At 32.9% G+C, this 18211-nt stretch overlaps 1 protein-coding gene across 4 annotated transcripts in view; it reads left to right on the forward strand.

The window, feature by feature from the left end:
* The window catches only part of LOC130444607 (zinc finger protein 208-like), a 184022-nt gene that overhangs the window by 33207 nt on the left and 132604 nt on the right, over positions 1 to 18211 (forward strand). For 2 of the 4 annotated variants that reach the window (XM_056779836.1, XM_056779838.1), the window contains exon 1: positions 14055 to 14244. The exons of the other annotated variants lie outside the window; for them this stretch is intronic. In XM_056779836.1, coding sequence (XP_056635814.1) covers positions 14229 to 14244 — 16 coding nt within the window. In that variant the 5' untranslated portion in view covers positions 14055 to 14228. Of the gene's footprint in view, positions 1 to 14054; positions 14245 to 18211 lie in introns of those variants that run through there. 4 annotated transcript variants of the gene reach the window in all.

Below are 18211 nucleotides of genomic sequence, written 5' to 3' on the forward strand. Positions count from 1 at the left end.
GGTTCCGTCAGGGGACGGTCAGTTTACATTAAATCTTAGCGAAGACAATAGTAAGTAGAAGTTAAATAGGTAGATTTATGATTCTTCACATTAATATAAGACAGAAATTAGGTAATCCCAGTTGATACGTTAATGGAGGATAAAATAAGAGACATATTTTATAACTTAATATATGGTTAACAGATCTTAATGGTTCTCATCAGGAGTGGCGAGATAATTTGTCACATATTTGCTACATTCAATGAATTGAATTTCCGCTCTCCGCATTTTTCTTTTAATAACATGTGAGTTGAAGATCCTTTTTCTGAGTATATTGAAAAGGAAGAAATACTTGATCTCAGTGAACAAAAAATTATTACCTGAAATTGAAATTTTATGCATCATCGATTTAAAAAGTATTTGAAACTGCACCAGGAATTAATTTTAAATGCCTTCTGTCACCAGTTATATGTCTGAAACTGCGTCTGCAGCGTTGGTGTACTTAAGTATATTTTCATAGACCAGACAATGTTGATTCAAAAGTTATGATAAGGGAAGAAATTAACAAAATAACCCCTAAGATCATACAATATGTTGTACGAGAATTCCAAAATCGCCTCGGTTATTGCCAAGAAGTGAATAATGGTGGTCATTTTGAACATTTAATTTAATTGTAAATTGGAAGACTTGAAAATCTATTTCCCGTGCTATTTCTATAGAAATTCTACGTCGTCCCATCCTCCATTATATACTTTGCGAGATAAAAGTGCCCAAAAGTCTTGAATTCGACATTCTCAAAGTAATTTAGGGAGTGTTATTTGATTTGGTACAAAAGGTATGTTATTTTGATGTAGCCAATTTTGAGTTGCCTTTTTCTTCTGTTGAAATCACTTACCAGTCTAGAACTATCAGCTGATTTTGCTTTTCCTATATTTTATATTGTTAGGGCATTCTTCTATATTACTTCTTAGTTGACGACAGCATTTTGGTATCCTTGCTAATTGCTTTGAGGTATATTCAGGACACTTTCGTATTTTTGATCTTTTTTCTCAATTCCATACGGTACTCTTTGAAGTATGTTATACACGCGTGAATTTTCATACGAAAAACCTGCTATTAGTACCACTCTATCAGCTCTTTTTCAGGTGAAAATTGTAGGTTTTTCTCTTTTTGAAAGAAGGCATTGTATTCCTTCTTTCTATAGCATAGTAAATGCTTTTGCGTGGAATATTTAGGTTTAGAAAAATGTCAGGTGTAGGGGTTTATCCAACCAAATTATAAATACCTTTTCTTATATCCAACTTAAAGACATTCTAATGCAACTGACATAAAAAAGTACATGTGTAACTAATGTCAAGAAAATAAAAAATTGTTTTAAGCTACTAAAGTTTGTGCCAAAAACATTGCAACATACGTTAGTTGAAGGATTGATTGGTTGATAGTTATTTTCTGCAAATGATCTCCATCTTTTTCACCCATTGATTATTTTCCAAAAACTGATAGTTTCAGTTCTTCACTAGCAAAAAAGATAAAATCAAAATTTTCATAATTATTTTCTTAAAAAAAAAACACTCTAATAATCAACGAAAACTCGAAAATACAGCCAGTAGCTTTATTAGGCCAATCAGATCTGATTGGTTATTGGTCAATTCGCTGCCTCTCGCATTGCCGCAGTTTATACTGATGCGTGTGCACATGAAATCAGTGCACTTGTTCGTGAATAGGCGGGAATTTTGATACAATGATGGACATTGGCGTTCAATATTCGAAATTCATTGCTAACCAAAATATCACCTATGAGTTGTATTTCGACTGAGTTACCCCTATATTTGTTTAATATAATATCAAGTTCATAATACATAAAATTGTGATTTAATTTTCACATAATGAATCACAAAAAAAACAATAACTAATAAATCAAGTTGTTAAAAAAATGAAACGTAGCAGAAGATCTCTAATTTCCGGTCATAAATCCTCCTTTGGACATGCAAAGGCAAAGAATGGGTATTAAGTATTACATAAGGAGATAATTGACCACACTTCTTCATCCTATTACCATTATGACCTTGGAGATATTATTTACTGTCTTGAATATTTAAATTTTTTGGGTTTTTATTGCAAGGTTAGTTTTGAAAAATATGTTTAATATACGAGGTTCGAAAGATCACTTTTTAACTGTTGAATCTTTAAACTAGAATTAGTTTACAAAGATTTCTTGCAAGACTTCGCATTTGCAACATCATCGGTTTGGTGCCATTTTTATTGCATGCAAGCTGCAATTCTAGTGTCAAGTCTAGTTATTTTCATCATTTTCAAACCGGTCACAAAATATTGATTCAAATTTTGGATAAGGTATTTGTTTAATTCACTTATTGAATTTTTGTTAGTGGCAGACATGAAGCACTGGACGTGCAATATTCATCTATGCAATATTTTGACCTTGCATGCAATTTGTTGCACCATGTCAAGCGGCCTTTATGGATAATGCAAAATAATAGCTTTGTTCGCAGGTCTGATTCCGAGCTTCGGGATCAGACCCGCGAACAAAGCTAATGATAACAATTACGAGATTTCAGAGAGGTTTTTCACGTTTTCTTTAGAAATAGTGTTAGGTAAATGTGCTGTTTCATTTATTGTAGACACACTCGGAAATTAAACCATTGGATTTCCAAATTAATTTACTTTTAAATTTTTAAACAAACAGTATAAATAACGTATAATTAAACTATTGATATGCAGAAAGAGAATCTGGCTATGTGAAGATATGTAAAATGGTAAAAACTCCTACAATTTTTGCTTATTTTAGACATTTATAAACAAGTTTATTCTTCTCTTTCTTTTTCTTCTTCTATTTCTTCTCTAGAGCTCTCTATGTCCTTTCGAGCCTCGAAGTATTAGGATTTTAGCTGTCATTCGCGTTTCATCCATTTTTTCCACTCTCTCCGATCTTCTGATACTTCATTCATCTGCTGTATTCTTTTCCCTTGTCTTTCCCCTTCCTGTACTATTTGTTGTTGCCAAGTTTTCCTAGTTCTTCGTTTCCTTCTTCTATTATATCTATTTGTTTCTGTCACTTTTCTTATTAGGCTTTGTTGTGTTCCTCTCTTGATGTGTTCTTACCAGTTTAATTATCCTGTTTCCTATTGGTCCTTGTTTGATCTTTTCTATAATTACCTCTTATCCTATCCATTCTCGTTTACCTTGCTGTTGTTTCATCGCTGCTGCTACTATTCTACTCTATATCTGTTTGTTTAGACAGATGAAGTATGGGACATTTGACAGCTGTCAAATTACTAGAAACAATGACTTTCACAGTCCACGTCTACTTTGCTTGCTAAGCTGTATAAGAACATACGAATTTTTGTCCTCACACCCTTACTTCTATAATTTATAAATTCTTGTTTTTAAACACATTTTCCTAAAGAGTATTTCAATGGTTATGTAAGACTATTTCCTATTAAAATAATAATTATAGTAAATAGCTGATAATACTTATCAGTTTTCATTTTTTCACATTGCTATCAACGTTTTCTTGTGATATGTCGACCGTGTTTAAATTGCTAGATAAATATTCCATGTTCTTCATTGAATTGCTGTAAATTATTGAAAAACCACGTTTATAATATACGGATCTTTGAAAAGCAGTGTTGTAGTTAGAAATTTTAGTGCTTGAGGCTATATTTCGTCTTTATTTATAATTTCTTGGTAAAGAATAGGCAGGAAATTTACTACTTAAACATTATTGTATTCTTTTGAAACGTGATATTTAGTGAATTTGAACATAAAAACTGTTTTACATCATTGCACGTATACAGGAGGTGTGGATAACTAATCACAATTATACTAGAGTTGTTACTGAAGTTTTGAGACAAATAAAAACTAATATTAATAATTTGATATGACTTTGTTGTTTTCTTTGTTTTTCAAAATAGTCTACATTAAGTTCTATACACTTTAAAATGCGTTTGAACCTATTGTCGAAGCATTTTTTCCATTTCGATTGAGATTGACGTTAATCTCGCAATTTAATTTGATCTGCGAGGATAACAAGAAATAATTGGGTGCCAAATACGGCAAATGAACCATCAATTCGATGTTTTGACTGATCTAAAACGATTTTGTTTGAACTGATGTGTAAAGGCTCGCATTATCGTGGTGGAGATTGATTCGTTTTCTGGGATTGGTTTCAATGATTTTTTCGTACACTTCTGGCAAAAAAATGCTGGTGTACCATTCAGAATTGACCGATCTACGTTGCTCTAATGAAGTGGCTTCATGTCCAGTTATCCCGAAAAAACAGGCGAAGTCATTTGACTTGTCTTGAAAGATCCATACAGTCGATTGTCGGCTACGAATTTTTTCACCATTTCTTCCTCAAGTATGCCTCAATCTCACGGTATGTCACTGACGATCTTGCACTATCAGTTTACTCACAGCAACGATGTTTTCTGGCACAACAGCCGATTTTGGACGACCTTCACGAAATTCATTCTGTAGCAAAGTTCAATCGGGAAACCAGCGAAACAAAATGGTTCGAGATGATGCTTTATCACCGAAAGTCGAATCGAATTGATCGACACTCTACTGTTGGTTCAATCTACGTCGATTGTTATAGAAAATCATTGCGAATCAATTTCATTTTTTGTCCAAGATGAATGTTTCAAACGAGTATCTGTAAACAATTCAAATAGCACTCGTATGACAACACGTTCTGAGTTAGTTCACTATTAAAAATGTCAAACTTTATGACAGCAATGTCAATTTGACATATTCACATCAGTGTTGCCAAATCTCACACATTAACTAGCAACCCTCTCATTGAAGCATATATATGGTAGGTACTATGTAAAAACTATATAGAATAAATATCATGAGATAGATTAAAATGAAATCATATGATAACAGAAATTCCCCTAAATACAATAAATTATAAACTAAAATAAAATGTTGAATAATAAAATGAAGTAATTTCTATAAAATGTCTTGCAACATCTTAATCTAAAATCAAACTTTCTAAACTTATTCAACGTATCAGGCGTGATAAACCTAATGGCAAGCGTTGTTAGTTCTTTCAATTCAAAGATTTAGTTTTGTACACAATTCCCTCAACATACAAGGTCTGACTATTCCACATTCGAATGCTCCCACCTTTCCATATGTTTTTTCTATTGATCGAAGCAGTGCTAGAAGTCTTCTTTGGTGATGGCATTTAGAAGCTCTGCCGTATTTTGCTTTACCGCTTCCATCGAATCAAATCGGGTCCCTATCAAAGCAAATCTTTTTCTAACCTTTCAAGGAAATCTGAGCAGACCCGTTGACGCAAGAGCTTTTGGTCAGTGGCACCAACTTCGCACACATACTGCCGGACATTGCGTTGGTAATATGGTGAAGCTCCATCTTTCTGAATTAACTGGAATTTGTTTTCTGGACCAGGATTTTTTTTCTTTAACGCGATGTAACATACAATCTGTTTTAATAGGACATTAATGGTTTATTAATTAAAGACTTCAACCGAGAAATATATTTCAATAAGGATTTTCTTTTCACAATTAAATAAGTTTCGCGTTTCGATAACCAAGCTATCGTCTTCAGAGTTAGTTACGTTTTTTTTTCAATTGAATACAAATACATTAATGTTTTTCTATTTTTCATACAAAATAAGATTTGTTCATTCACTTAACTGCATTTATTTTTATTTTCTGGTCTAAAATCAGAGGACAATATCCAAGAATTATTAATATGTATGTTTGGAAAAATATCATCTCTTAGCGTTATAGTTCTTCCAAAATCAATTGCAGATTATAAAAACCCTTGTCGACAATTTTGTTTCATCTACCATAGGCGTAGATACCTCATTTTATAAATTTATTATTTTAAAAATATGTATATCTTATGCGAGATAGTACACTTTAAATAAAAGGCAATCGAATCATTATAAAATGGAGAGCCGTTATTTAAACAAATGCACTTAGTTGTGGTCTTACTTGGAAAATGATTATTACACCTGCTAAAACAGAATATTAAATTATGAAAGGTAAACAGACGAGTAAAATGAACCTACCTGTAAGGGCGTTTGGTTTAAACAGGATACAGAAAAGTACAGAAAAACAAATTACTCTTGCAAAAAAGAAACCAGGCGTTAATGGGTTAAACTTGAAAATATTTTGAGAGAGTAATGTAAAAACTATGAATTTATTTTCAATTACTGCTTGTAACTGCTAAAATTTAATTAGTATTATAAAATGTATGCAATTTAACAAAACAGAACGCTTTTATCTCTCAAGTTTACATTGTAAACAACATTATTGCGAACTCAATAAAAATTAGCGTAAGAGAGAATAAATATTAACACGTCATTTTCGCTTCCATGACTCAGATTTTGTATCTGATCTGGAATGTGACGGATTCATCTCACTATTTCTACAATGTTACTCGATTTCTTTGATAGATGCATATATTAAACTTGTCTGATAGTGCAATTTATAGTAAAGTAACCTTGGACATCAATAATGGATATTATTGATTTACGAGGGGAGAAGGATATGCTAGAATCTTTTTCGTAAATTAAGAGCTGATTGGTAAGAGGGGCATCACGAGGCGACCTCATTATTTTATTCATACATTTCCTCAGATCATATTGAGTTCCACAGATATGAGAAATTCAAAACTGCAGTACGAGCTTCCACAAATCCACGTACAGGTGCTTCTGTCTTGACAGTTTTAGAGTGTCCACACCAACTGAGTCTACTCGTACGAACCAAACAATAAACTAGCTGCATTCACATAACAGTCAGATCTTAGCTAGGAGGATTTGATGGAAGAGATAGGAGTTTTTTTAAGATTCGTAAGCAATCAAAACTTTTTGTTAGTTGGCATATTTTATCTGCCTTTGATATGCCTAACCTTTATAAGAAAGGACTAAAATCGGTTTAACAATAGGTTACGTCCGACTACTGGTGAATGAATCATGTTATTACTCAGCATCGAACATGAAACAGCTGAAAAATTATCATTTGAAAACGTTATTGACGATTTTACTAGATTGGAGTCTAGAAAGAAAAATTCTCGATTTTAATTTGAAACTTTTGATGGAAAAGCTTTATATTACGCCCCTACTCCTTCTGCATTTCTTGCATTGGAAAATAAAATAAAGACATTGAGTTAATTATAAGGTAAACAACCTAACCTAACTTAACCTCAACTTATAATTAACTCAATGCCTCTATTTTATTTTCCAGTGCAAGAAATGCAGAAAGAAGTTGCGAATAGGGATGGGGTGGGCTGTTAAAAAACTAGTCAAATAATCATTATCACAACTTCCCTTTGCATCAGACATTCGTGAAGTATAGATACAGTGTGAGAAACTTTCAAAGTGATCGGAGGTTAGGGGGTTAAACTGCGTAATTACTAAGAATTATTTTATCTTATTTTTTGAATGACTGTTTACGAAACTTTCAGGAATCTAATATGTTATTTCTAAACAAAATATGGTTGTGTTTAAGTTAAAAAATGAAAAACGCAAATAAAAAAATTTTAAATGATTAATTATCCCTCAGCTTCGTATTTTTTATCAATTAGTTTCAAAGTAGTTCGAATATTTTGTAAACAAGTACTATAAGTAATAGTCAATTGAAACCAAAAATTAATAGTTCAATTGAAAATTTCACGCACCAAAATGTTTAGATTAAATTTTTTGATGTACCAAAATTTTGAACATAGCTACGTAAACAATGATGTGTCCAAGCAATTAAGATAAGTAGTTTTATTAAACATTTAGTCCTGTATGCCTGATTTTGTCCAAACTTTGCTCCGGGCCACCAAAAGTCTCTCGGTAACACTAGAGATTTTTGACTCAATTTCACGCCACCAGCTGATAAACCCATGGTGGTCATTAAGAAATTAGAGGTCGAATTCAATGGCGAAAGGATGAAAAACAGACTATTATATGTGACATGTTTTGATTTTCATTTAAATACGTTTGTATAACGGCCTGTTTTTAAATATGTATTTTGAAATTTGTATCTTACACTTTTCGGGGTAATTATTGATGTAATATTTTTTAGTAGTTGTTCACAATTAAGTGAAACAGTTGCGGGACAAGTTTACCTATGTAACATTTGACAATGACCCTTATAATAATATAACCTTGTACATCATAAATGAATGTATTATTGATTTATGAGCGGAGAATCACATTATATTGACTTGTTTTCTCATTTTTTTTACGCATCAACCACGCAGGGTTATTAGCGAGTTGTTAAGGTTTGATACATTCGATCGTTAAATCTAGATTTTACTACTTAGTTTGCAGTCTTTCAGGTAATTCATGAGTTTCTTTGGGTCTTCTTGAAATAGCTCCTCCAGCGATTGTGGTAATTGATTAATTTTTCGTTCATTGTCATATTTTAAACAGTCAATTTCACTGTTAATTCACTATTGCACATCCCGCACGTTGGTTTATGATTTCCCGCTAATAGGTAGTCATGTAGTCATTTTTAACAGTTTAGTGAGGTTCTGGTTGGTTCTGCTTTTCCTTGACATTTTCTTCTTAAAAAATGTTTTGAAATCGGTATGTACTAGTTACTGATTGCTCGTTGTTGTTTGAATTTTTGCTATTCCATCTACTCTTTCATTTCCCTCTATTCCAGTGGGGGATGGAACCCAAATGAAAACGTTGTTTCTGCAAGTGAGTATTTCCTTCTTAATATGAATGGCAATGGGATGGTTGGGATATTGTTGGCAGATTGCCGTTAGTGATCTTTGGGAATCCGATATTCTTGAATCTGAAGTTCCCTCTTCTTCTAGAATGGCAAACAGTTCATCAGAGTGGATAGATGTAATAGGAGGGAGTACAAAGGATTTCGACAGGTTTTCTGAGTAGAAGGAAGCTCCAGTTTCATCTTAATTTTTTGAAGCATCTGTGTATACTTTATAAAAGTTGTCGTTTTACTTAAAGCTCTTAGGAATTCTTGTTTTACAACGTTTGTTGGTGTATTGAGGTGGGCAAGCTCTAGGTCTATAGTAGAGAGGGGTATTGTCCATTGGGGGATAGCATCTATTGATGATATATCATAGATATTTGGAAATTGCAGATTCATACTGGATAGACTCTATGATTAGTTGTGTTGGTTGAAAATTTCTTTTTAAAGCGTTCCGATACGACGTTACGGATTTCTTTGTACGATGGGCACCAAACAGATGCGTAATGCTGTGTTCTAAATAACTTCCAGTGACTGTAGAATAATTTTTCTAGCAGAGTTGTAGACGATCGTTCCTTAGTCAAATTTAGATATTATCAATTATTTGTATTTGAGTAGTCTGCACCCCAGTTTTTGAAAGCTAGTGTCCTGAACAGGTTGGCATTTTTTCTTCAATATCAGAATGCTAATTTTTGATCAACTATAATTTCCATAGATATAAAGTTTTGGGCTGGAGTTGAGTTCTTATTGAGAAAGTCATTTTCGTGTAATCTGCATTTTGCTGGTGATTAATAATCGAATTTATCGCTATGAGAAATAAGATTGTATTGAAATTCGACCCTTGTGGTATACCATTTTCTTGAGTCTTCAACTGGGAGTATACTCCATCCACTCGCACTTGATACTGGCGATGTTCTAGAAAGTTCGAGATATATTTCAATATGTTGCCTCGTATTTTATAGCAAAAGCCTCATGGAAGTCCGATTCTAGATCTATAAGATTATCTAACGTAGATAAAGTGTTTAAGGAAGCCAGAGTATTATTAATTTTTCTGATTCCATACAAGTTTGTTGTTGATTATCTTCGCAAGAACTTTACCCATGTAAATGATATTGGTCTATATGTTTCTGGGTCTGATTTTACTGGGAGAGAATTATGATAGAGGTTGTCCATGGGAGCTTTTCTTTTATCATTATTAAATTGTATATTTGTACTAAATATTCTTTTGTTTGGTTATTAAACATCTATAATATTTCTTAAATTGTCAATTCTTGTATTTGGCGATTGTTGATATTTATTATCTTCTTTGATAATGTTATTTAATTACATTTTGGCTTCATAAACTACTAGGAAGAAACATGTAAGTACGATGGTTAACCTCTTCCCTCCACCTGTTCAGAAAGCTCTTTTCATATCTTCTGTTTGTTAAACTTTTGATGTAAGGAATTTGTGACAGCACCTTTCGGAATTCTGTCTACTTTCTCATTTCCTCGTACACCAGAATGTCCAGAGATACACGTAAACTTGACTATTGAAGCTTCTGTAACTGTTATGTATGTCACAGCAATAACATATGTATTTGCTGATTTTATTTTGGTTGATAATATGGCCCAAATTGCATATATCTCTGCTTGAAATATTGTAGATAACGGGACGAGCTTTAGAGTCTTCTTTGTTGTCGCTAAAATAATAAAGTCCTACTTTCAGTTCGGTCTTTTACTCTATATATGAGGGTTGTCAATTGGGTATGGCTTTGTTGTTTGTCAAAATACTTCCATTAGCATTTTCTCCATTCCGATTGAGGTACCGCTTCTTTAGTTGTAGAAAAATATTGACCTAGCATCTGCGGAAATAAGAAGAAACCATTGGGTACCAAACAAGAACGGATGATCCATCAATTCGATGTTTTTGCTGTTCAAAAACGTTTTTGTTTGAACAAGTGCTGAAACTCATCATGTAGCGAAGTGCGACCTCAAGTGAATTCGGAAACACGGTGGCTCCAGATGGTGCCGAAGTCGAAGCGAGTTTACTGGCACACTGCTGTTAGTTTAATCTACGCCGAATGTCATAGAAAATCATCCCATGAATATGTTCGCGATCTAATTCGATTTTTTTATCAAGATGATTGTTTATGTATCTGTAAACAAATCAAATAGCACACGTTCTTATGGCAATATCAGATTTGTCATATTCATATTGACCTATCTCAAAACTTAAGTAGCAACCTTGACTTTAAATTTGGTTGTTAAGTTGTAGAAGTTGGGACGATGATCACATCGTAATGTTGAAACCTCTTCGAAGTTCTTATGATTATGCACATTCTCCTCTACTCTCCAAAGTGCTAATGATTGCTACCTCGAAGGTTTTAACGTTAGATTTTCTTCATAAAGATTCGTAATATCAACAAGCTAGTCGATAGAACTTATCAAGGACTTTGGACAAGTACCACATGGATGATGCGTCGATTTTTTACGGAACCATTCTTCTGTAAGCTCAAAAAATGTCAGACCTGCTGATCAATATGACTACTCCAGTTGAACTTCTTATCTACTGTGATATTATAGCACACTTCTAAAGAGAAACTGAATTCTGCTTCAAAGATTGAAGTAAAGCTAATAGAGAAATCCTTCTTTTTACTTTCAGTTTTAATGACATGCAATAAGTGGTTATCAATTAATTTCTGTACCAAACTTGTTAACGATTACATTTTTGAACAAAAGAGACTTTTTAAACTATAAATCAAAAGTTGGTAGTTCTATTCAGAAATCGTAGGTTGAACATGTTTATCAAAATGGTTTGAACATGTACAGTAACCCAAATAATAAATTGAATTCGTTGGATTTTTGTATTCTGTATGTAATTATTATATAACGTTAGATTCTTTTAAAAAAATGTTATCTGGTTTTGTATTATTTGAAGTGTCCCTGTATAATTTATTGTCGCTGCTGTGCAACTTCATCAGGTGACCTTTGCACGCTTTAAAAATAATTAATTTGACATTGAAGAATTGATACAACAAAAGTAGCTGCTATTACTCGCTAATTACGATTCTACCTAATGGTCCAACAGACTTCTTTCAGGTGCAACGTTCAAACCATCTCATAAAAACAATACAATAATTCTAATCAAAAATAGACAATGTACTTACATTGTCACTGGCTATGGAAAGTAATGTACGTAAATGAGAAATATTGTCTTAATTTACGTTGAGATGCCTTAAGTAATCTCTAATATCGTCCTTGTAATAATTTGAATGTAAAAATTTCAGTGGAAAATCATTTAGTTAGATAAAAGATAATCCATTAACCATGCGTTGTTTAAATAAATGAGTTGATATGTGACGTGGAGCTTTAATATACAGCTTGTAATTTTTATCGGTAGTCATTAATCGAATATATCAATTACCAATGCTATTCTTCGTAATGGTTCACACATTATTAGGATTTATGTCGTTTGCATCCAGTGTCGGCCTGCTACTCTCTTAATATCATCAAACTACTTTTCGGAAATTATGATCGAATTAACCCGATTACGATCTTAATGTTCAGAAACTAACCCGGATCACGTTCATTGTTGTTCGGGTGCTGATCGAGTTAATCGGCTCGTAGACGGGTTGTTTCATTTGTCTATGATTTTTTTTTAACTTTAAAACTTACTTATTCCCCTTAAATAGCTGTCTACTATTACTTTTCACGAGCAGCGTCATTGATAGAATACTGAGACTTGCGGTTTTCAAACTTTTCGGCACATCAGCATAAGTAGTAGATAAAACGTTGATAACTATTCAATAACCATTATTAAACATTTAGAATGTATTGTACAAGTGAATAAATATCATGGAAATCTTATTTCTGCGTTATGATCCTCAAGTCAGCGTTTCTGGGGTCTTCCTAATTTTCTTTTGGTCTCTCTTGGTCGTCATGTTGTGGTAATTATAGTCCATTTTTTTGTCTTGGTTTCCAACATGACTTACCCAATGCTATTTCAACTTAGATATACGTTTTATGGGATCTGTGACCTCCGTACGTCTTCTGATTGGCAGGTTACGGATCGTATCGCTGAGCGTCAAACTTTCCGTACAAGGTTATTCAAGATCTGTCCTTTAGAATGTGACGAAATAAGAAGATTACCAAATGCTGCCAATGTGAAATTTTGTATAAAATAGGTACGTCAAGTTTATAGGTTTTAGTTCCCTTTTTAGTCTCTGAAGATGATAACTAGATTATCGAAACGCGTAACAGACAGTGTAATTGTGAGAAATTATCACTATTATATACACGAAAAAAAAAAACTGTTTCTAAGAAGACCACGTATAGAAAAATTGGTCATTTAGAAGCGCAGTTGTGAGAACTATACGATAACAAAGTTCCACTCTCCCCTACCTGAATAAATAGAAGCAAATTTTTTTAAAAAATATCATGATTCTTTCTGCTAATTCTTTAAATTAGGTTGTTTTCCTCTACGGAAAAGTCTGGACACGAGCTATAACGCTTATGTGTTAGAGAGAGAACTCTGTGTCCTTTTCTATTTTCTCCTTTCAAGTAATTAATGGCGCCCGCGCTTGCGCGCGGCATCGATATCTTTTGTCTTGTGGTCTCGCGAATGTAAACAAATCAGACTTATCTCTTTTTGTAATTCCATTATTTGAGTCTATTATTTAATTCATTCATAAAACTTCTATAATTTGAATATATAACCCAATAGTCAATAACATTATCCGGTTATACAGATCACTGTTATGTGCGCTTCTCTTATTGGAGCCGCCATTAATTTCTTAGCTCGACTTTCTAATACAGGAATTTTAGATTTGTTGATTCAATTCTGCCCTCTAGCGATACGCATATAAACTGTAAAATAATATTCATATTTTTATATAAATAGCATTTGTTATAATGAAATAGGTATAAACAGTTCCATTTACATTGGGGCACCCGGTATATTACGTTTTGATAACAACTAATAAGTCTGCAATTAATTTAGATAATAGTTATAAAACGGGACGATAGAATAAAAAGGTTATAATGTAACCTGAAATAAATAAATATCACTATCAAGACCAAAGGAAGGTAGAAAGAGAAAGAAACTATTTTTGACAGCAAATTATTATTTAATTAATTAATTAATTAAGTTAATTAATACTTAATTCAGACTAAAATTCTTTTTAGGAGTATAAGAATATTTAAAATTTTCGAATTATTTATCTATTAATAATTTCTATTTTATTATAAAATTCGTAAAGATGTGTTCCATGTCATAATTATGACAACTTCTGTTTATTTCTGACATTCTTGTTCCGCCCTAAGATAACTCCATTGAGCACGCCTCTGCTATCAACTCTCTGTCATGTGTTAATATTTTCTTTTAATAAATTTAACTGTGACGTTTCATCGCAGCAAGCTAGACGTTACTTCAAGCCTGATGACCTCTAAAACAAAGAATGTCATATTGATTGCATAACAGTGTAAAAACATGAGCTGCCAAACGTGAAGGACATTCTTCTGTGACACAGTTTCCAATGAAAGAGAAAATACGATAGATAAAAAAACGAAAATGTCTTTGCCTGGAGGTAAATATATTTTTTTTAAATTTTATATATAAACTTAATCATTTCTTTTATAAAATATATTTAAGTAGAAATGACATTAGTGTCAAGTATAGACAGACGCGTCTCTTTGCAAGACTATTTATGATAAATATTTGTGAAAATTGCGCATTTTCTTGATCTTTATGCTTCAAGTACTAATCTAAAAATAAACTATATTATATTCATGTATATATTACGTTCGTAACTTAAAACAACAAATAGACGTACTGAATTCGTCGTAGTACTTTCTTTATATATATATAGATCACATTCTCTGAAGAAGACGTTCGTAAAAGACTGGACACATGTTCCTCTCACTATTAGGAGAACATATGTGTTTAGTTGGTTTAGAACGTGACGAAGCATACTCTACTATTTAAATATAATACATTGTTGCCAGATTTATATATATAGAATACCATGATAATGTTCAATTAAGTTTTTTTCCTGATTTTATTATTACTATGGAAGTTAGAGGTAGTTGATGTTTTACTTCATATGGAATGCGTATTATAGTGTTTTATTACGAAGCTACTTATTACATTAAAGTAAAAATTTGAAAGGAAACATTTTTCATACATATTGACAGTAAACAAGTTATTAATTCGACTTAATAATACGCGAGGCCTGATATAGTAAAATACAAGATCCCCGAATTAAAAATTGTCGAAAATTAACATGAAATCACGCAATTCCTGTATTCGAAAAATGACAAATGAGCTTTGGAAGAAGTTAAACCAAATTCTCTTTAACTCAACAGATCAAAAGTAAAACTTGATTTAAAAAAAACACAAATATAGAGAGACGAGAAGGGTCCATAAACAAATATTTTGGATTCGCAAGAATATATATTTTGTTATAGCTCCTTGTAAAAACCGCACTCTGCCTAGCTGATAATAACCGTTTGTTATGACTGAAATAGAAAACTTGTAGGCTATCAGTCACGTGATTGATATCCTATTAGTTATGTTAAATCTGCTTCTCAGTCTGAATGAACTTAGCCTTCCATTGTCGTGAGTTCTATACAGGTTCAATGGCAATAGTTGTTTCAATTGATGGGCAATATCTTAGGGTACATTATCATTCGGTTACTGTACTTCGTACTAAACCGATGTTTGGTTTCCTTGACTGATTCATGGGATATATCATGCTGAATCACATGTACTAGAAATTATTCTCTCCCACCTCTCCATATCGTATTGAAAAGCGTGGTCATGGTGTAGAAGACGTCACTCAGAAATCGTATGACCAAACCTAGTATATGCCTCAGGACGCATTAACAAAAAAGTTTAGTTTTGAGAAAAAATTACCCTCAATACAAGTTGTAAAAGCAAATCGGATCAAAACACCATACGAGAAATGATCAGAAAAGCCATAAAATGGTACATAGATGGCTCTAAAACAGCAGCACCAAGCATTTTTCCAGCAGAAATATGTGCAGTAGAAAATTCCTAAAAAGGAATTATCGCAAACAGCAGCAAACTAGTTTGGGAATAACTGTGCGAGCTAAAGTTACCCTGCAATTGATTTCGGGACACATTGTAGTGGAGGAAAACAAAATAGCTGATAGGCTTTTCCGAGAGAGAGAAATCTTGATTTCTTTCATTATCGTTTATTTTGCACATGAATATACGTTATTAGAAAATCAGAAGCGCTAAAATGAGATATAGAGATATAAGACCATGGGATGGACAAGTATGGGTGGGCAAAAAGAAGTACAATTGAAGGTGCTTGTGAGAGGTTTCTAGCTTGAGAAAGGAAATCTACAAGAGACTACCTGGAGGACCACAAATAAGCTGATAATTAACCCGCCAAGTTTTTAATAAAACAAAAAGTTGGGTTTAGTTAAGTTGCACATCATAAAATAGACATGACTGTATATGATAAAAGTTTTTTATGCAATATTATCAATATACGTACATAATAATTACTCCAATTTCTTGATAATCAAGTTTTTCAACATATGAAGTTCATCACTACAGATTACAGATTTAGACTGACATCAAAATGCTACTCATTCTATCGGGTATCAACCGCAAAAATTTTCAAATTCCTGATTCAAATTTTGATAAATGATATTCTTCTACGTTAAAAAAACGTTTAGTTTGCGGCAATAAACTAAATGTAGCGGGTGTGTTGTTAAATGGAAACTTCCAAATCGTGAAAATACGTGATCAGGAAACATTTCTCTAACGATTTTTAAACTTTCATTACTTTTGTGGACTGTGGTTACTTATTTTTAACGTGTATATTCCCTAAGCTTTAAGAATGTGTACATAGAACACCATAACTTGCAATTTTTATGGCTTGTTAGTTGCTTAAAGGCCGCTAGACGTGATGTAATACAACATGCAATGCAATGCAAGGAGTAATATTTCTTGATAAAAAAGCATGAAGCTCAGCTGTTCCATGCAAGATCTGGCACTTGCAACATCATCGGTTCGGTGCCATTTTTATTGCATGCAAGTTGCAATTCTAGGGAGAAATCTAGTTACTTTAGGCTTAACAACCAACCTTTCCATCAGGCTCCAAAAACTAAGGCAGCAGTAGATACAATTATTGACAGTGGTCCACTGACCACTTTTTCACTTCGTTACTTACTTACTTAGTTTTGTTATCATCATTGTTAAACCGATCAAAAAATAATGATTCAAATTTTAGGCAAGGTATTTGTATAACTCATTAATTGAATTTTTATTAGTGGTAGCCACGATGCAACCATAGACACGCGACGTGCGATATTCATCTATGCAATATTTTGACCTTCGAAGAAATTGCATTGCCTTAAGGCCGCTTGACGCATTGATGATGCAATACAAACAGGGCCGGATTAAGCTAGGGGCTTGGGGGGGCTATAGCCCCGGGCCCCAGGTCCAAGAGGTCTCCATCATTTGGAAATCATTCTGTATTTTTTGATGTGTTGATACCACAAATCTAACGTATTGATATTATTTTGTGAATTTTTCCGGGTTTTCGAATTCCTTAAGGGGGCCCCGTCATTATTTTAGCCCCGGGCCTTATAAATCTTAATCCGGCCCTGAATACAAAGTGCAATGCAATGCAAGACGCAATAGCAATCTGTCCATCAGTCTCCAAAAGCGAGGCAGCAGCAGATATTATTGCCACTTATTCAATTATCACTTTTTTCTTGTTCATTTCAATTAACTTCGTTATTTTCATTTTTAAACCGGTTACAAAAATAAAATTTGACGTTTGGAAATTGTTTAATTTTTGACGGGGATAGCCATGTTGCGGTGTTAAGAGACTTGCATAATGTCAAACGACGTGCAATCTATGAAATATTTTTACTTTGAAAACAATGCAATTTCTTGCACGTTGGCCTGTACCATGTCAAGTTACTTTTAAGAGTGTTGTTTTCAATTTTCAATAAAATGTCATCGCTAAGTGGTCATCTCCTCTAATATTAGGCTACTGAAAGTCTTGCGTTCTTTTGCGAGAACCTGTATTCGAATAAAGATTATGTGGCTCCATTTATATTTTTTAAAACCTATAAACGTTCGCGTTTATTTCGTGTCTTCTTTATTTGAAAGTTCGATTTATATGATTGATTCAGATTTACTAATAATTTACTCAACGTGACAACACTGTTGCGATCGTAGCCAAGTTGATTATATTATTATCAACGACAGCGACGTAAATGTTGGCTGGCAAATGCGCTTATAGCTTCCTTGAAAATCATCTGACTCCAACTGCAAAATACATTCTGCACGTTTTCAATGGGACAATTTTATTCAGCGGAAATCATACACGATTTTCCGATGCAGATTTCACGGAATTTTTATAAATTATTAATCATTTCTGGGTTAGTCCTCTAGTGATTCATTTGTATACATTCATTTATTTTGGATTATTAGTTAATGTGTTTGTTGAGTTATCGTGTATATGGGATGAATATAAATAAAGGCATTTTTTAGATATTATATCATCA

This window comes from Diorhabda sublineata, chromosome 5, assembly GCF_026230105.1.
Source record: "Diorhabda sublineata isolate icDioSubl1.1 chromosome 5, icDioSubl1.1, whole genome shotgun sequence".
Taxonomy (NCBI): domain Eukaryota; kingdom Metazoa; phylum Arthropoda; class Insecta; order Coleoptera; family Chrysomelidae; genus Diorhabda; species Diorhabda sublineata.